Here is a 16,088-nt window from a genome sequence, read left to right as displayed (position 1 = left end):
ACAACATTTATAACATCAATTCAAAAAAGCACAATAATAATAATCAACATTTATCTCCCTTATTTTACAGAAATAGCTCTATTTGTAAACCAACAAGCCAAGAAAACAGCAAACAACTGAACAATCTAAACACATTTTTCAGCAGAAACAAGCAACTACCAATAAGGTAATTAAATGTATAAAGTGCTATTGTAGTTAAAGTGCTGGATAGTGTAAGGGTATTAATTACTATTACAACTCCAGGAAAGTGCTGCATTAGGGAAAGTGCTGGATAGTATAAGGGTATTATTTACTATTCCAACTCCAGGAAAGTGCTACAGTAATGAAAGTTCTGGATAGTGTAATGGTATTAATTAGTAATCCAACACCAGGTAAGTGCTGTAGTAGTGAAAATGCTGGATAGTGTAAGGGTATTAATTACTATTCCAACTCCAGGTAAGTGCTACAGTAGAGAAAGTGCTGGATAGTGTAAGGGTATTAATTACTATTCCAACACCAGTTAAGTGCTACAGTAGTGAAAGTGCTGGATAGTGTAAGGGTATTAATTACTATTTTAACTCCAGTTAAGTGCTACAGTAGGGAAAGTGCTGGATAGTGTAATGGGTATTATTTACTATTCCAACACCAGTTAAGTGCTACAGTAGGGAAAGTGCTGGATAGTGTAAGGGTATTAATTACTATTCCAACTCCAGTTAAGTGCTACAGTAGGGAAAGTGCCGGATAGTGTAAACATCTCAATTTTCTACATATATACTGTTAAAAGTTTTTCAATTGCAATGAATAATTAGTTTTCTGTTTCAAATTAACAGACACAACATTTATAACATCAATTCAAAAAAGCACAATAATAATAATCAACATTTCTCTCCCTTATTTTACAGAAATAGCTCTATTTGTAAACCAACAAGCCAAGAAAACAGCAAACAACTGAACAATCTAAACACATTTTTCATCAGAAACAAGCAACTACCAATAAGGTAATTAAATTTATAAAGTGCTATTGTAGTTAAAGTGCTGGATAGTGTAAGGGTATTAATTACTATTCCAACTCCAGTTAAGTGCTGCAGTAGGGAAAGTGCTGGATAGTGTAAGGGTATTAATTACTATTCCAACACCAGTTAAGTGCTACTGTAGGGAAAGTGCTGGATAGTGTAAGGGCATTAATTACTATTCCAACATCAGGTAAGTGCTCCAGTAGGGAAAGTGCTGGATAGTGTAAGGGTATTAATTACTATTCCAACTCCTAGTAAGTGCTACATTAGGGAAAGTGCTGGATAATCTAAGGTTATTAATTACTATTCCAACTCTAAGTAAGTGCTGCATTAGGCAAAGTGCTGGATAGAGTAAGGGTATTAATTAGTATTCAAACACCACTTAAGTGCCGCAGTAGGGAAAGTGCTGGATAGTCTGAGGGTATCAATTACTAATAGTACTCCAAGTAAGTAATTCAGTAATTAAAGTGGTTAAAAGTGTATATGTATTTGATACTATTCCATTTCTGGGAAAGTGCAACATTTAAGAAAGTCTTGAATCTTAAAAATGATTGAGTAAGTATTCTAACCTTGAGTAAATAATGCATTTTTAAATTATCAACAATCTCTAAAGGTATTACTCACCATTCATACTTCTCACAAAATGCTGTAGTATAAAAGCTAAATGTTGTAAAAATAATTATAATTTTTATAAATGCCCAAAATTTCATAAAAATTCTTTTTTTTCCCCCTCTAGAACATGACTACTCATCCAACTGCAAATTTTATTATGTCCCAAAAAGGAAACCGACTATTAAATCATGGAGGATACATTTATTGTAGGGAAAGAATAAGTTTAACAAGGAATCATTGGAGGTGCGTGAATTACTTTTCAACCCGTTGCAGTGGCAGAGCGGTAACGGTTGATGATATTATTGTAAGAACAACTGACCATAACCACTCTGCCTCTGCAACGGAGGTTGATGTAAGAGAAACGGTAAATGAGATGAAAGTAATGGCAAGCACCTCCAATGATTCTACAGGAACAATTTTAAGAGAGGTTGCTCAACATGTCCCTACACATATAGCAAGTAATATGCCTACCATCCATAATTTGCGTAGAATAATTCAACGTCAAAAGCAGGCAAGTAATACCCAAACTAATACACCACATACCTTTTCAGACATAGTTATACCTCATGAGCTTACAATATCTTTTTCTGATGAATCTTTCCTTTTGCACGACAATGAAAACCCTCAGAAACGTATATTAATATTTAGTACTCCCCGTAACCTTGTAAAACTAGAAAGCAGTGAAATTTGGATGATGGATGGGACGTTTAAAAGCACACCCCATCCATTCACCCAAATTTATACAATACATGCTAAAATTAACAATAGTGTAATCCCCCTAGTATATAGTTTGCTGCCTGATAAAACTTCTGCAACATACACAGAATTTTTGTCTGTTATTAAATCCAAAACTCACCAAAGTCCTAGGAAAATAATTATTGATTTTGAATTGAGCATGATCAATGTGATCTCCAAAATGTACACGGATACCCAAATTCAGGGGTGTTTTTTCCATTTTTCCCAGGCATTCTGGCGTAAAGTACAAAAAACACCCCTTGTTACAGAATATTCATCAAACAGCAAACTACAAGTTAAAATTAAAAAATTAACTGCTCTTTGTTTTGTCCCTCCCGAAAGTGTAGACGAATACTACACTGCCATTATAGAATCTGAGTATTATTTAAGAAATGAAGAAATATTGGCACCTATTCTAAATTATATGGAAGACACATGGATTGGACACCTAAGCAGATCGGGTCGCAGGAGGAAGCCACGTTTTCATGTGGAGTGGTGGAACTGTTATTCGAGTTGCTTACAGGGAGAGGCTAAAACAAATAATGCCATAGAGGGATGGCATAACTCCTTCAACCATGTAATTGGCAAACACCACCCAAATTTCTACTCTTTTTTAGAAACTTTGAAGAAGGAGCAAAGTTTCCAAGGAATGAGAATTTCTAAAACTCTTACAGGTAAACTAAACTCACGAATTACTCAAAAAACAAAGGAAATGTCTGAACGACTATTGGCAGTATTGCAACAGTTTTTGTTGTGCGTGGCTTTGGATTACCTGGAAAATCTTGCTAACATTCTTTCATTTTAATTTTTGTCCATTACATTACTTTCCTGCTTTGTCCTAAATTTAATTCCTCATTAAATTTAAATTTGGCCTTTTTTTTTATTAAAAATTTTTTTTCAAAAAATAAGTCGCGGTTCCTTTTTTGTTATTTTTTTTAACACTCTATAATACAATATATTTGAGTGTTATTCTAGTAATTGGTGAATAAACCAATTTGTAAAAAGTTTATTATTACTTTTTTGCCCATTCTGGATTTTTGAAAAAAGCATTATTGATACATACTCTAAACTCTTCTCTACTTTACTGTATCTATTAATATTGGGGCATATTACCAACAACTAGCGATAATTTTTGTCTCTAACTTGTTTAGAGACAAAAATTATCGCCGCACATCGGCGATTTTTATCGCAGATAAACCTTGCTATTAGCAAGGTTTATCGCAAATGCGATAAAAAACGGCCGCAATGCATGAATATCGCTGAAAAGTCAGCGATATTCATGCATTATCGAGCAAATGCTCTTAGCCATGTTAACCAACTCCCATTGGATAACATGGTGAAGAACTGCTCAGGGCAGGTGTTAGCTTTTGGAGATATTCGCGCTTAGCGCGAATGTCTCCAAAAGTTGGTAATAGGAGATAGCGATGTTAGCGACTGTTTCCAGTCGCTAACATCTTGGCACGCCCACTTTGCATGTCATTAGTGATAAATATCACTGACATGCAAAGCGGGGCCCAAGATGGTCGCTATCTCCTATTAGCTGTCACTAACTGGTGTTAGCGACAGCTTGGTAATAGGGAGATAATTTTATCTCCGCTTTCTTGGCTTTTAAAGCCAAAAAAGCGGAGATAAACCCCCTTGATAATATGCCCCATTGTTTTATTAAAGCTTCTACAACGACCCTCTTTTATTGGCAAATGGATTTAAAAAATTATAAATTGTTTATATTTTTTATGAATTATTAATTTGAAATATCTGAAAATATTTTTTCGAAATTTATAGAGACTTTTTTTTGATCATTCAAACAAAAGAAAGACTTGCATAATCTTGTAAAATATTATCTCAGTGCAAAATTATTAAAATGCATAATATTTTACAAATATTTTCTTAAATGAATAAGTATTCAAAATCATTTCAAAGTTCACATACACTTAATCGTAAATTTCAATCTCATTCTAATAATTACAATTTTCCAATGAATAAATCTGAATCGCTGACCAAAATAAAACCACGAGATAGAAACATTACTTTCTGTCTACCAACTTTAATCACCAAAATCCTCCAAATTCCAACAAAGTACGCTAATTTTTTTCCCGTTTTCCAAAAATATAAACAAAAAAGCAAATCCATTTGCCTAAATCAAAAATAAATCAATCACTATGTTTCCAAAATCAATCATTTTTTCACATAGAAGCTTTTTTAAACGATAAATTAACCTTCAGTTTCTGTCTCTTTTATTTTCCATAACATTTCGGAACATTCAAAAATGCTTTTTTTAAACAAACATTTCAACACAAAGACATGCAGCAGAAATATTAAGCATATACATTAAGCATGAACGTAAACATCTTTTTACATATTTAAAAAGCAATGTACCTTTTTATAATGAAATATACAAATCGATATATTTCAACATGGAACCCGACTTAGACATATTCTCGATATATGATTAGCGACATGCATTTTTAAGTTCGTTTAAACATTTTTTTTAAGAGCAACCTCAACTTATTCTTCCCTTACAATAAATGTGTCCCTTTTTAAAGATTTTACAGTTTAATAAAGCCTTAAAAGTTTCCTACCTGAACGCAGATCAGCTTCCTGCTGCTTCCTCCAATGATGATCTTCAAAATGGCCGCTTACGCACACATGAACGTTATGACGTCAAGAATGCATACAACGAAAAAAAAGGGACTACTTTTATAAAGAATATTATTTCTTTAATGTATTTTTTAATAAATGTACATGTACTGCAAAATAAACATAAAATATGTAATAAATTTAATAAAAAAAGTACTTTAATATAAAAATATATTAATGATTAATAAAATTTCAAATTAATTTTCTGACTCGGTTGTATGAATTAATTTATTTATCCCGTATTTATTTAATTATCTACACTGTCTATATATTAACTGTATTGTCTCCTTACCTGTTTTCTTGCTTCTTTAACTTTTTTTTCTCAGTCTATCCTCTTCTTTAAATCATCCTAAATCTGTATCGCGGGACCCATATGCAATGTCATAGAAATAAATGAAGGACAAATCGTACCATAGAAAACAGTGTTAAACCGTGGGAACCAAATTTCTGACTCGGTTGTATGAATTATTTTATTTATCCTGTATTTAATTAATTATCTACACTGTCTATATATTAACTGTATTGTCTCCTTACCTGTTTTCTTGCTTCTTTAACTTTTTTTTCTCAGTCTATCCTCTTCTTTAAATCATCCGAAATCTGTATCGCGGGACCCATATGCAATGTCATAGAAATAAATGAAGGACAAATCGTACCATAGAAAACAGTGTTAAACCGTGGGAACCAAAACTTTCCATATGCTTTTGAGTAATTTATTAATGTTAAATTTACAATACATTTCCATTAAATTTTGATAAATAATTACTTACATTTTCTAGTAAGTTTATAAAATTGTAGACATTTATTAAATATTAAATTAAAATTTTAATATTCCATTTTTATAAAAAAATTACTATAAATTAATTAGAAAATAAATAAATAACAATGAAATCATAATAATTATTTTTTCAATATTTTTAATGTAATAATTTTTATTATAAATAATTTATTTTTATCTATATTAATAAAATTTACATATAAAAAATAATAACATAATATTGCTCAATAATTGATTTTACACATTAAATACATTATTATTAATAAAAATATAATCTAAAATATTTGTAATTTTAACCTAATTCAAATATTACTTATTATTCAATTTTAAAAATAACCTATTTCAAATATTACTTATTATTCCAATTTCAAAAATACTTAACAAATAATATTACTCATTTAATAAATTATTATTGACTGCATTTTTCTGCAAAATTAATACTCGAGTATTACAAGTATTATTAATATTAATATTTACATTAATACTAATGTAATTACAAAGAAATGTAGTATTAACATTAATGTTATTATTAATATTTAAATTAATACTCATAATTAAATGATTTAATATTTTGATTTATGTTATATATATATATTTTTATTAATAATTAAATTAATACTCTTTTATTTAATAATTTATTGATTTAATATGTTATTTTATATTATACATATATATATATAAATAATATAAATATATATATATATATATAAATAAAAATACTCGAGTATTAAAAGTATTATTAATATTAATATTTAAATTAATGCTAATTTAATTACAAAGAAATGTAGTATTAAAATTATTATTATTATTAATATTTAAATTAATACTCAGTTATTTAATAATTAAATGTTTTAATATTTTGATTTATGTTATATATATATTTTTATTAATAATTAAATTAATACTCTTTTATTTAATAATTTATTGATTTAATATTTTATTTTATATTATACATATATATATAAATAATATAAATATATATATATATATATATATAAATAAAAATATTTAGTGATCCAAAATACATAACAAATAATATTACACAATTATTAAATTATTTTAAATAAAATTAGGAATAACCTAATTCAAATATTACTTATTATTCCAATTTCAAGAATACTTAACAAATAATATCACTCATTTAATAAATTATTATTGATTTAATTCCAATAAACTTATTTTTAAAAAACACTGCATTTTTCTGCAAAATTAATACTCGAGTATTAAAATTATTAAAAAACACTACATTTTATTATTATTTAAATTAATACTCAATTATTTAATAATTTAATGATTAAATATTTTATTTTATTTTATTTTAGAAATAAACACTGCATTACATTAAAAATGCGTTGTAAAATACATGCGTTGTAATAATACATGCGTTGTAATGGTACTCGTGGTAATAGAAAGCGTGGTAAAAGTATTTGCGTGGTAAAAGATGCGTGGTGATAGTATTGCGTGGTAAAAAATGCGTTGTAATGGATGTATACCCTTGTGGTACCGTGCTGCAGTACTTTCTTGTAAATGAGGCCCCAGGAGTCTTTGACAAATACTCAGGATTCACAGGAGTAAGTGCAATACCCATTAGTAGCATGGGAACATGGGGTTTCCACACCCTTTAGGGTGACTCTTGAGGGTTTAAATATTTGGGCACTTATGTTGCAAAAAACTGATATTTTTATAGATCTTATTTTTTCAGGGCAAGGTAAGAATTTCGGAATGATGTGAACAACGGGACTGCTGCCTGGTAGAGCAGCCCGTCACAGACGATCTTCCTACCCAAATTCTTATATTTGCTTCATAACATGGCCTACTGGGTATCAGGTTCTTTTTTTGAAGGATAGATGGAATGGTGTGCACCTTGTTGTGGTATAAGGGTTCTCTTCGAATAGCTTTGAAGACATTGAGTCAGAGAATGGGGAAGAGAACTTCCTGACCAGTGCAAACACTATTGAGCATCACATATGCTGGTAATAAAGAAATGACTATTTGTGCCCCAATAGAACCCCTCAATCAGGATGGACTGGCATGCATAAGACACTGTGGGATACCAAGCAGCATTATAAGTGGCAGGCACACAGGCCAATACTCCTCATAGAGACAGAGTAATTAGGATGTTGAAGTTGGCCATAAAGAGCTTAGGACAGGACCATACTGTAACTATTAATAGTCCATTGTGGCATAGTTGCAGCTTAAAGAAACTGAAGCGGTGATACATTTTTGGCTAATGGGATGATATAGGGTTCTCTTGCTTGGGCATGATATCCGAAATTCTAGCATGCCCCACTTTTATATATTAAGCACCTAATCCCTGTGGGCTAAAAGGCACTATTTAGGGTTGGCTTAACATACATTTAAAAGTATAGTTTTCCATATAGAACATTCATTGTTTTTGCCAATAGGTATGTGAGTGTATTTGACTCACTAATTTTCAATCACAGCCCAGCAAGAACACAGTGGTGCTCTTTGCAGCCACCCATTTGTTATGTATGTGAGTGCTGCAAATTTACACTGCAGTCCATAAATGACATTTAACTTTAATATCACTGGAGCATGTTCTATATCATCCATCATAGCCTTACTGGAGAGTAAAATTAGCTAATTGAGTATAACTAATTCAAAGTACATGTTGTAGGAGGGTAAAACATGTTGTGTGACACTGTTCAGTTCTAAAGCCAACTGAAATAGAGAGTGGAAAAGTAGAGGGATTTGACAAAAAATATGCCATTTGTTGATTTTACATACTTTGAACATGATTATACTTTTACAAGGTCGAAACTTGAGGCATGGAACCCAGGTTCATTCTAGAGAACAAGTAATCTATCAGTTTGGTAAACTCAGATGGGAAGCAACCACACAACTTCAAAAGTATACTTTAAAGCCCATAAACTACACAACGGTTTGTAAGTCATCAGACCCAACTGAGGAACAGAGACTGCACCAGCTGACACGGAAGAGCATATTGCCATCACTCAAGTAGAAGGTCGGCATGTTTCACAGATACTTCTTGAACTGCTGCTAGCCTTTCACACAGTGCGTTAAATGGGTCGGTACTCACAGGTACTAAGTACCGGCATTTCTTATTTTTATCACTCTGAGTACCGGCACTTCCCTACTGCCGAGCAGAGTACCGGTACTCATGAAAGGATGGGCGCATTGGCTGCTAGGGCTGGTAACTTGTCTATGACAGTCAAAACACTTCAGTAGCCCTGAGCCGAGCCCCCGCTGAATGATTTAGCATGGGGTCATTTGCATGATATCCAGGTGTTCACCATAATGCTGTGTTGTAAGGAATCGAGGCAGCCCGTTGACAGCGCAATTAGGAAAGCCATGGGAGGTAAGGAGGTTAAAATGGCTTTAATCCCACCTGATTCATTTGTGTGAATAACTGTTTATGTTTCTCTGTTTACCTATGCATGTTTACATGTTTACGTGTGAGAGAAAAGAGGGAGGAAATCGAGACACTTAGGGGAAATTTGAGGAATGCTTTGTGTGTTCAGATCTACTAGTTTCTTTCTGCGTATGCATGCTCAAGAATATATAGTATAGTGCCAAGTAGCAGCAAATAACAGTTTTCAAGCTGCAAATATTCCAAACCAAGGAATTGTTAAAATATCACTGCATTTGTCTTTTGTCTTGTGTAACAATTCAAACTATTTTGTTCATAGAAACCATTCCTTTTGTGTTTTGGTATGTGCTACAACTAGTATAGAAGTCAAGAAGTATGTCATGCCTTGCCTTTGGCCATGCCCCTAGACCCGCCCACTCGCCACATTAAAATGAGTACCTGCACTATTTTTTGCCATTTACAGCATTGCTTTCACATGATAGACCATACTGTTGTCCATATACGACATATGCTGGACGCCATCCTCAAGCACCCTATCTAGGTATAATGAATAAATTGTGATCAATAATTGTGAAGGTGACAGAACTGTTAAGGTCTGTAAAACAGGGGAGAGGTGGTAAAGGAGCGTGGCAGTGATGACATTTATGACGTGGAGAAGGGGTGTTTGTAAAAAAGAGTTTTTGAGATATTGTTGCTAGGTAAGAATGTTAAAGACGAGTAATCAGAAGTTATGATAAAGGTGAAAAAAGATAGAATTGGCCGTAGTGAGAGTAGAAGGTGGGGTCATTTGAGTGCATTTTGATTAGGGTCAGTGACCAAGGCTGTAGTGGTATAGAGATCACAGGAAAAGGATTGGCTGAGGTTTATTTAGGATGAGGATTTTGATGATTTGTGCATAGAAGGAGTCAAAAAGGTCTCTAAATCTACCCCTTTTTGAAACAGGGCTATCTTACTTGCAGTTGTTGTTTTGAGTGGTTACTTGCAGGTGGGGCCCACCGGCTCTCATTTTTGGGGGCTGGTACTTATTTTTCCTCATCAGACTCTTATCCAGAACACAAGAGAAAAAAAACAAAAAAGGACAAAAGAAAGAAGATGAGAAAGGAAGAAAACCAGCAATGAAAAAGAATCTGCAAGAGTGAGATAAAGGGCAGGGCAAGGAGTGTCTGGTGGTGGATGAAAAGGTATGAGGTAGAATCAAGACTATGCAGCCTTGGTGTGCCGCACCCATGATATTGATTACCCTGGGAGCAGGCCTCTAATCAAAACTTTAGACCCCAGCACTTATTCTTTTACAAATTAGGTAATGCTCACTTAGACAAAGGGTGCCTGTGGTGAACACATGGGTTTGAGGGGGACTGGGTGGGGTTTCAAGAAGAGTATAGAGAGAGAAGGGCGAGGGAAGGGGATATTGTGATGGTATAAATACTGGCTAAGAAGTGTAGAATGGATAGTGTGGTAGATTCACAGAGTGTAGATATTAAAATAAAAAGATGTTGGAAAGCTTCTGAGAGTAATGCTAGGGAACCTGTTTCAGTGCGAAAGTATGATGATTTTGCATTGTCAGCCATGTAAGGGTGAATATCACAAATATGTTTGTGCACAAAAATCTAAATAGAATGTGGAAAGTGAATAAAACAATCTCACTTTAAAAAACTGCCTCAAAGTTTAGGTTTAAAACCAACATTGGATTGAGTAGTGTCACTCACAAGTGACTCTCTTTATCCCTAAAAACGGGCAGAGGCCACATCACATAAATTAGCCACTGGACATGTTAGTTAAAGGCACAGTTTTGACAGCATTTATTTATTTTATAGTTTTATAGAGTGCGAACCAGTCCTGTGAGAGTATCAGAGCGCATTACAGGAGTTAGGGTGAGGAATAAAAACATAAGGATGGTAGGGATCAGATTGGGAGAGATAGGGATACATTATACTGGAGGAGCGCGCAGTCTAAAGTCCAAGCTACATGTGGGAGAAAATTAAAGCAGGTAGATAAAAAATACAAGATGGCTACCTTATACAGGAGGTACATGCGGTCTAAGGTCCAAGCTACATGTGGAATAAAAATTAAAGCAGGTAGTTATAATATACAAGAAGGCACACAGTCTCAGCTTTTCGGGCGATGCCCCGGAGTGCAGAAAAATGTATCATCCGTGGAGGCCGTGGATGATGCCGAGGTGGAGGGTGGAACTAGTCTATGAGGTGATTGAAAGTGTTCATTAGATGAGGTATTTTCTCATTAAGAAAGTTTTGGTCTCCTTCTTAAAGTGTGCCAAAGACAGAAGTCTTCTGATGGAGGGTGGGGGAGAGTTCCAGATTCTTGGAGCGGCCCCAGAGAAGGCTCGATTTTAGGTTTTTTTCTTCTGGAAGCGTGCTGGCTGCAGCAGCAGGTTTTTGGCATATCAGGAGTTTCTGGCACGTCCTGATATCACAAGTTTCTGTGCGAGAAATGTAGGTGAATTTGAGTACAGAGCTTTGTGAGTAAGGCAGGGCAGTTTAAATTGTATTCTGGCCTCCAGGGGAAGCCAGTTCAGCGCTTTGAGGTGGCGAGAGATGTGGTCAAATTTCTTTGAACCCATTATGAGTCTGGCAGCGGTGTTGAGGCAGGTTTTCAATGGGGCCAGAGAGTTCTTGGATAGCCCTGCAAGAGTAGAGCATCCATATTTAAGTCTGGAAATGACTAGGGCCTGGGTTGCCGTTTTAAGGTCGGACACATCGAGGAAGGGTTTCAGGTTTCTTAGGTAGCTCAGGTGGAATCTAGCCATTTTGGCCATCGAGTTTATATGGCCATGCATATTCATGCTGCTGTCAAGGCTTATTCCCATTTCGCAGAGTCAACAATGGTAGGAGGGCAGTTTAGTGCAGTGATGGTCTTGATCCCTTCCTGGATGTCTGGATTGGGTTTGGATGGGGAGATCAGAAGGAATTCCATTTTGTTTGCGGTGAGTTTAAGCTGGTTGGTGGTGAGCCAATGGACTGTCAGCTTCAGGGCCTCGTTTAGGGAGAAAATGTCCTCAGGGGAAGAGATTTTTATGTAGACCTGTGTATCGAAGCCATACATAAGGTAGGAGATGTTGGCGGCATGAAGCACCTCGGTGAGAGGTTCAAGGTAAAGGTTGAAGAGGGTAGGGGAGAGGGTTGATCCTTGGGGGACTCCAACAGAAACCGGAGAGGGGGCGGATAGATCACCGTTGATGAGGACTCTCTGTGAGCGGTTTTGGAGGAAGAATCTAAACCATTCAAGGACGGTGCCATCCAACCCCATCCTGATTTTGAGGCATTATAGGAGAATTTCGTGGTTAACTGTATCAAAGTCGGAGGAAAGGTCTAGAAGCATTAGGAGACAGGTTTTGCCAAGGTCTAGGGCTTGGAGGGCGTCATCCACAATGGGGAGGAGGGTGGTTTCCATTGTGTGTCCAGGTCTGAAACCTGATTGAAAGTCATCTAGCAGGTGAAAGTTGTTGATGTGTAGGCTTAGCAGCTGTTGCACACATTTTTCCAGAACTTTGGCAAGGAATGGGATGTTGGATATGGGTTTATATTTCTCAGCAGAGGCAGGGTCCAGCGTGTTTTTTTTTAGGATGAGGACAACTTGGCCAGCCTTGAGCGAATCAGGAATTGAGCCCTGTAGGAGGGAGGTGTTCAATATTGAGGTCCAGGAAGGGATGATAGCCTTGGAGGCGGCAGCTAGGCAGTTAGAGGGGAGAGGATCATTAAAGTGGTTGTTCGGTTTTTCGGTTATTCTCGAGTTAGAGTGATCGTCATAGATTTTAAATTTGGACCAGTGCGCTAGGTTTTTGGGTGAGGTTTGGGAGGACAACGCGGAGAGAAGAGGTGGGGCTGGCTGATTTTGATTTTGGTGGTTGGTTGCAGATTTAAGTTCCTTTCCTAGGGCAGAGATTTTGTCACAGAGGAAGGAAGAGAATTCCTCGCTTGAAATTAAGGGTTTAAGTGTTTCTTTGGCAGTTTACACTAGTTTGTTGGTTTGGTGTTCGACCAAGTCAGACAGCTTGTGAGGTCGATTTTTGGCGTTCTCCAGTTCAGTTCTGAAGAATTCTTTTTTAGTGTTGAGGATTTTATTATTGTAGGCATTTCTGGCCTGTCTAAGGAATTTTAGATGTGTTGCAGATCAGTGTTGTTTCCAGATTCGTTCAGACTGACCAAGGGATGTTCTCTCCTTGTTGAGAGCTACACTGAACCAGGGATTTCTGTCTTTAATTTGGGTTCTTTTCAGTTTTAGCGGTGCCAGGTCATCAAGAATGTCGGATATGGTGGAGGAGTAATGGTCCGCTAGGTTGGTGACCGATATGCACTGTGGGGTGGGGGGAGGTCAGACTCGCGCTGCCAGTTTCTCGTGGTCCAGGTTCTTGGTGTCCCTAACCCATCGTTTGGGAATCATGGGTTGGGGTGTCCTTGATTTGTGGGTGCTGGGCAGGAGGAAAGTAATGGCGTGGTGATCAGACCAATCACAAGGATCAATGGAGATAAGCAGTATTATGCTGACCAATGCCTTAAATATGTAGAGAACTGGCGCAAAACTACTTTTCAGTCTTAAGCAGTATTAAATTCTAATGTGTCACTGGAAGTTTAAAGGAAAAAGTCTGCTTTTGGCAAAAACAATGAAGCACATTTATTGGCAATGCCAAACTAATTACAGAGACTACCCTAACACAGTGATACTCAAAATACAGCCCGCTGGCTTCTGTTTAGTTAAGAGAGCACTAACCTTCAGAAATATCTAAAATAAAGAGACAAGCATTTGTTTGCAAGATAACTTAAGGAAAAGAAGCAAATAAGATATCCAGCACCACCTGACTTTTAAAACACATTCATTTTTTATGACCTCTTGCAATAAACGTGTATAAAAATGACAGCCTCTTCAAAAGTCAAAAACGTACATTTCATTGACATGCATAAGTGTTTCACTGTAGGACATCATATTATATCAGTGCATTGAGAAATATTTTTTTAAGTGACAGTTTTCAAAACATTTATGTTGAAACATTCATGTCTCTTCCCACCCTGATAACAATGCTAATAGTGAGCTAAGAGGCAAGTAAGTTGTTGTGTCACCCCCTCTGGGTGGCCAGGGTTGTTGTTATACATGGGCAACATTATAGTTCATTAAATCAAACACAAAAGAATGTTTTGTACAGTGCATATCCTAGGCACATATATTTCAAAGTGCTCTTACATGTGATAATGAAGAAAAGGGAAACTAAGTGAAATAAAACAGTTGCCTGGGATCACACTATCTGGTCAAGTGGGGAAACTGTGACTGATTGTAGGTTTTCTGGTTCCACATTTTGCAATTCTATTTCATTTCAATACAGTAATGTAGTTACCTCTGTTTTTTCACACTTAACACTCCTTAGCTAGTGATAGCAAGTAGAGAAGGCTTACCCCAAGTTGTAGTAGAGTCATAGCGGTTTAGATACTGCAAAACACAGTATTGACAAATCTATGAATCTTCTAGGAACTAGGGGTTTATTTAAAAGGCAGTATGGAATGAAAATTTCAAAATAACTCCATGACTCATTGACTTCACCATGTACATGTTTCCCCTTCATAACGCTTACCTTACTGCCACCCCGGCGCCGCAAAGCAACATTCCCACCCCACTGGCATCAATGCAGCCCTCGGGCAACCACAAACCATACTTTGTGGCCCCTGGGAAAATGTTTGGGAGTACACATGGCGTAACACAATGCAAAATATTAAGGCGACATAAACATGACATGGAACAACACGACAAAACAGCCAAACAAGAACGCAACAAACAACGCAATGATACTGCACAATACATAACAACACAATTGCCACCACATAACATGCAATGCAAGAAATTTGCAATAATATTCTGTTATATATTACCACCTCCACAAACCTGCTTTCGTGATAAGGTAGTAAAAAGTGCTTGCACCAAGCAATAAGGAACATTGGAATTCTGCAACAGGAAAGGGTCTAATTCTGTGCTAGAGTTGACTAAATTGTGATTCAAGAAAAGGCAAATTATGTGGCGTAAAGCCCTACATTTTGTGACAGTATTACTGCATTATTTAGTCTTTTTTTTACAGGTTAGCACTGTATGGACAAAGGTGCCAGCTCATTAGTAACCCTTCAACACACAAGTACAGCAATAGAAAATTGAAATGTGACCAGCCCACTTTTGCAGAGGGCCTTACACTACACTGGAATACACATTGCAGCGTTTTTGTGTGTTTTAAATGTTTGATCCGTTTGAGCTAGAAACTATTGGTTGGCAAAATCTGCAAACTATGTAGCAGATGGTTAATTATATGGCAATTGTATTCACATCCATAATTATGTGGAAAACGCTGGAGCTGCAGAATCACATATTTCCAGTGGCCCTTCTAACCTCCAAGGTGATCTAATAACGTCAATCGAAAATGTTTTGTGATCCTGCCGCAGGTATTTTACACCTATAAAGACAAGTTATCCGAAATGCTCAGCATGTGTTGAAGGTGTCCGATATTTTCATTTGAAAACAACTACATTTGAGAACTCCAGAAAGACAGGTCAGCAGACGATGAAGTGCAAATAATTTCACAATGCTCTTCAGAAACTCATGGCACACCTTTCAAGCTGATATCAGAAAATGCGTATTAAGTACAGAAGGAATGTGTTCCAAGGACATGTTTTCTAACCCTGTTAGGTAAATAAGCTCATTAAGGAGACAGAAGCCCCCATCTCCACTGCGGGGTTCCTCTTCTCCCTGCAGTTCTTTCTTCTGAGAAATCCTTCTAAGGCGACCCTTTTACCTCTTACATGCGCTCGTGGCCTGGTAGGAATGTGACCGCTTCTCGTGCCAAAGATCAAAGGTCACCTCAGCGCGTTCCAAGCTCGGATCAGTGGGCGCCGCTGCTGAACCGTTGGTCTTCTACGGTAATTAGGCGGATTCGCGACAATGTGGTGCGCGGCTCGTTCAAGTCAGCTGTGAATCTTCTCTAATATCCAATTATTCA

General features: G+C 36.0%; 1 protein-coding gene across 1 annotated transcript in view; it reads left to right on the top strand.

Moving 5' to 3' along the window:
- The first annotated feature begins 923 nt into the window (after nt 1-923).
- The window catches only part of LOC144824292 (uncharacterized), a 27,550-nt gene continuing 12,385 nt past the window's right edge, over nt 924-16,088 (top strand). The window contains exons 1-2 of the mRNA XM_078683416.1: nt 924-977; nt 1,729-3,013. Of these exons, the coding sequence (XP_078539542.1) occupies nt 1,732-3,013 (1,282 nt within the window). The 5' untranslated portion in view covers nt 924-977; nt 1,729-1,731. The remainder of the gene's footprint in view (nt 978-1,728; nt 3,014-16,088) is intronic.

This window comes from Lissotriton helveticus, chromosome 3_1, assembly GCF_964261635.1.
Source record: "Lissotriton helveticus chromosome 3_1, aLisHel1.1, whole genome shotgun sequence".
In the NCBI taxonomy this organism is placed as follows: Eukaryota; Metazoa; Chordata; class Amphibia; order Caudata; family Salamandridae; genus Lissotriton; species Lissotriton helveticus.
This window is presented reverse-complemented; position numbering and strand designations above follow the sequence as displayed.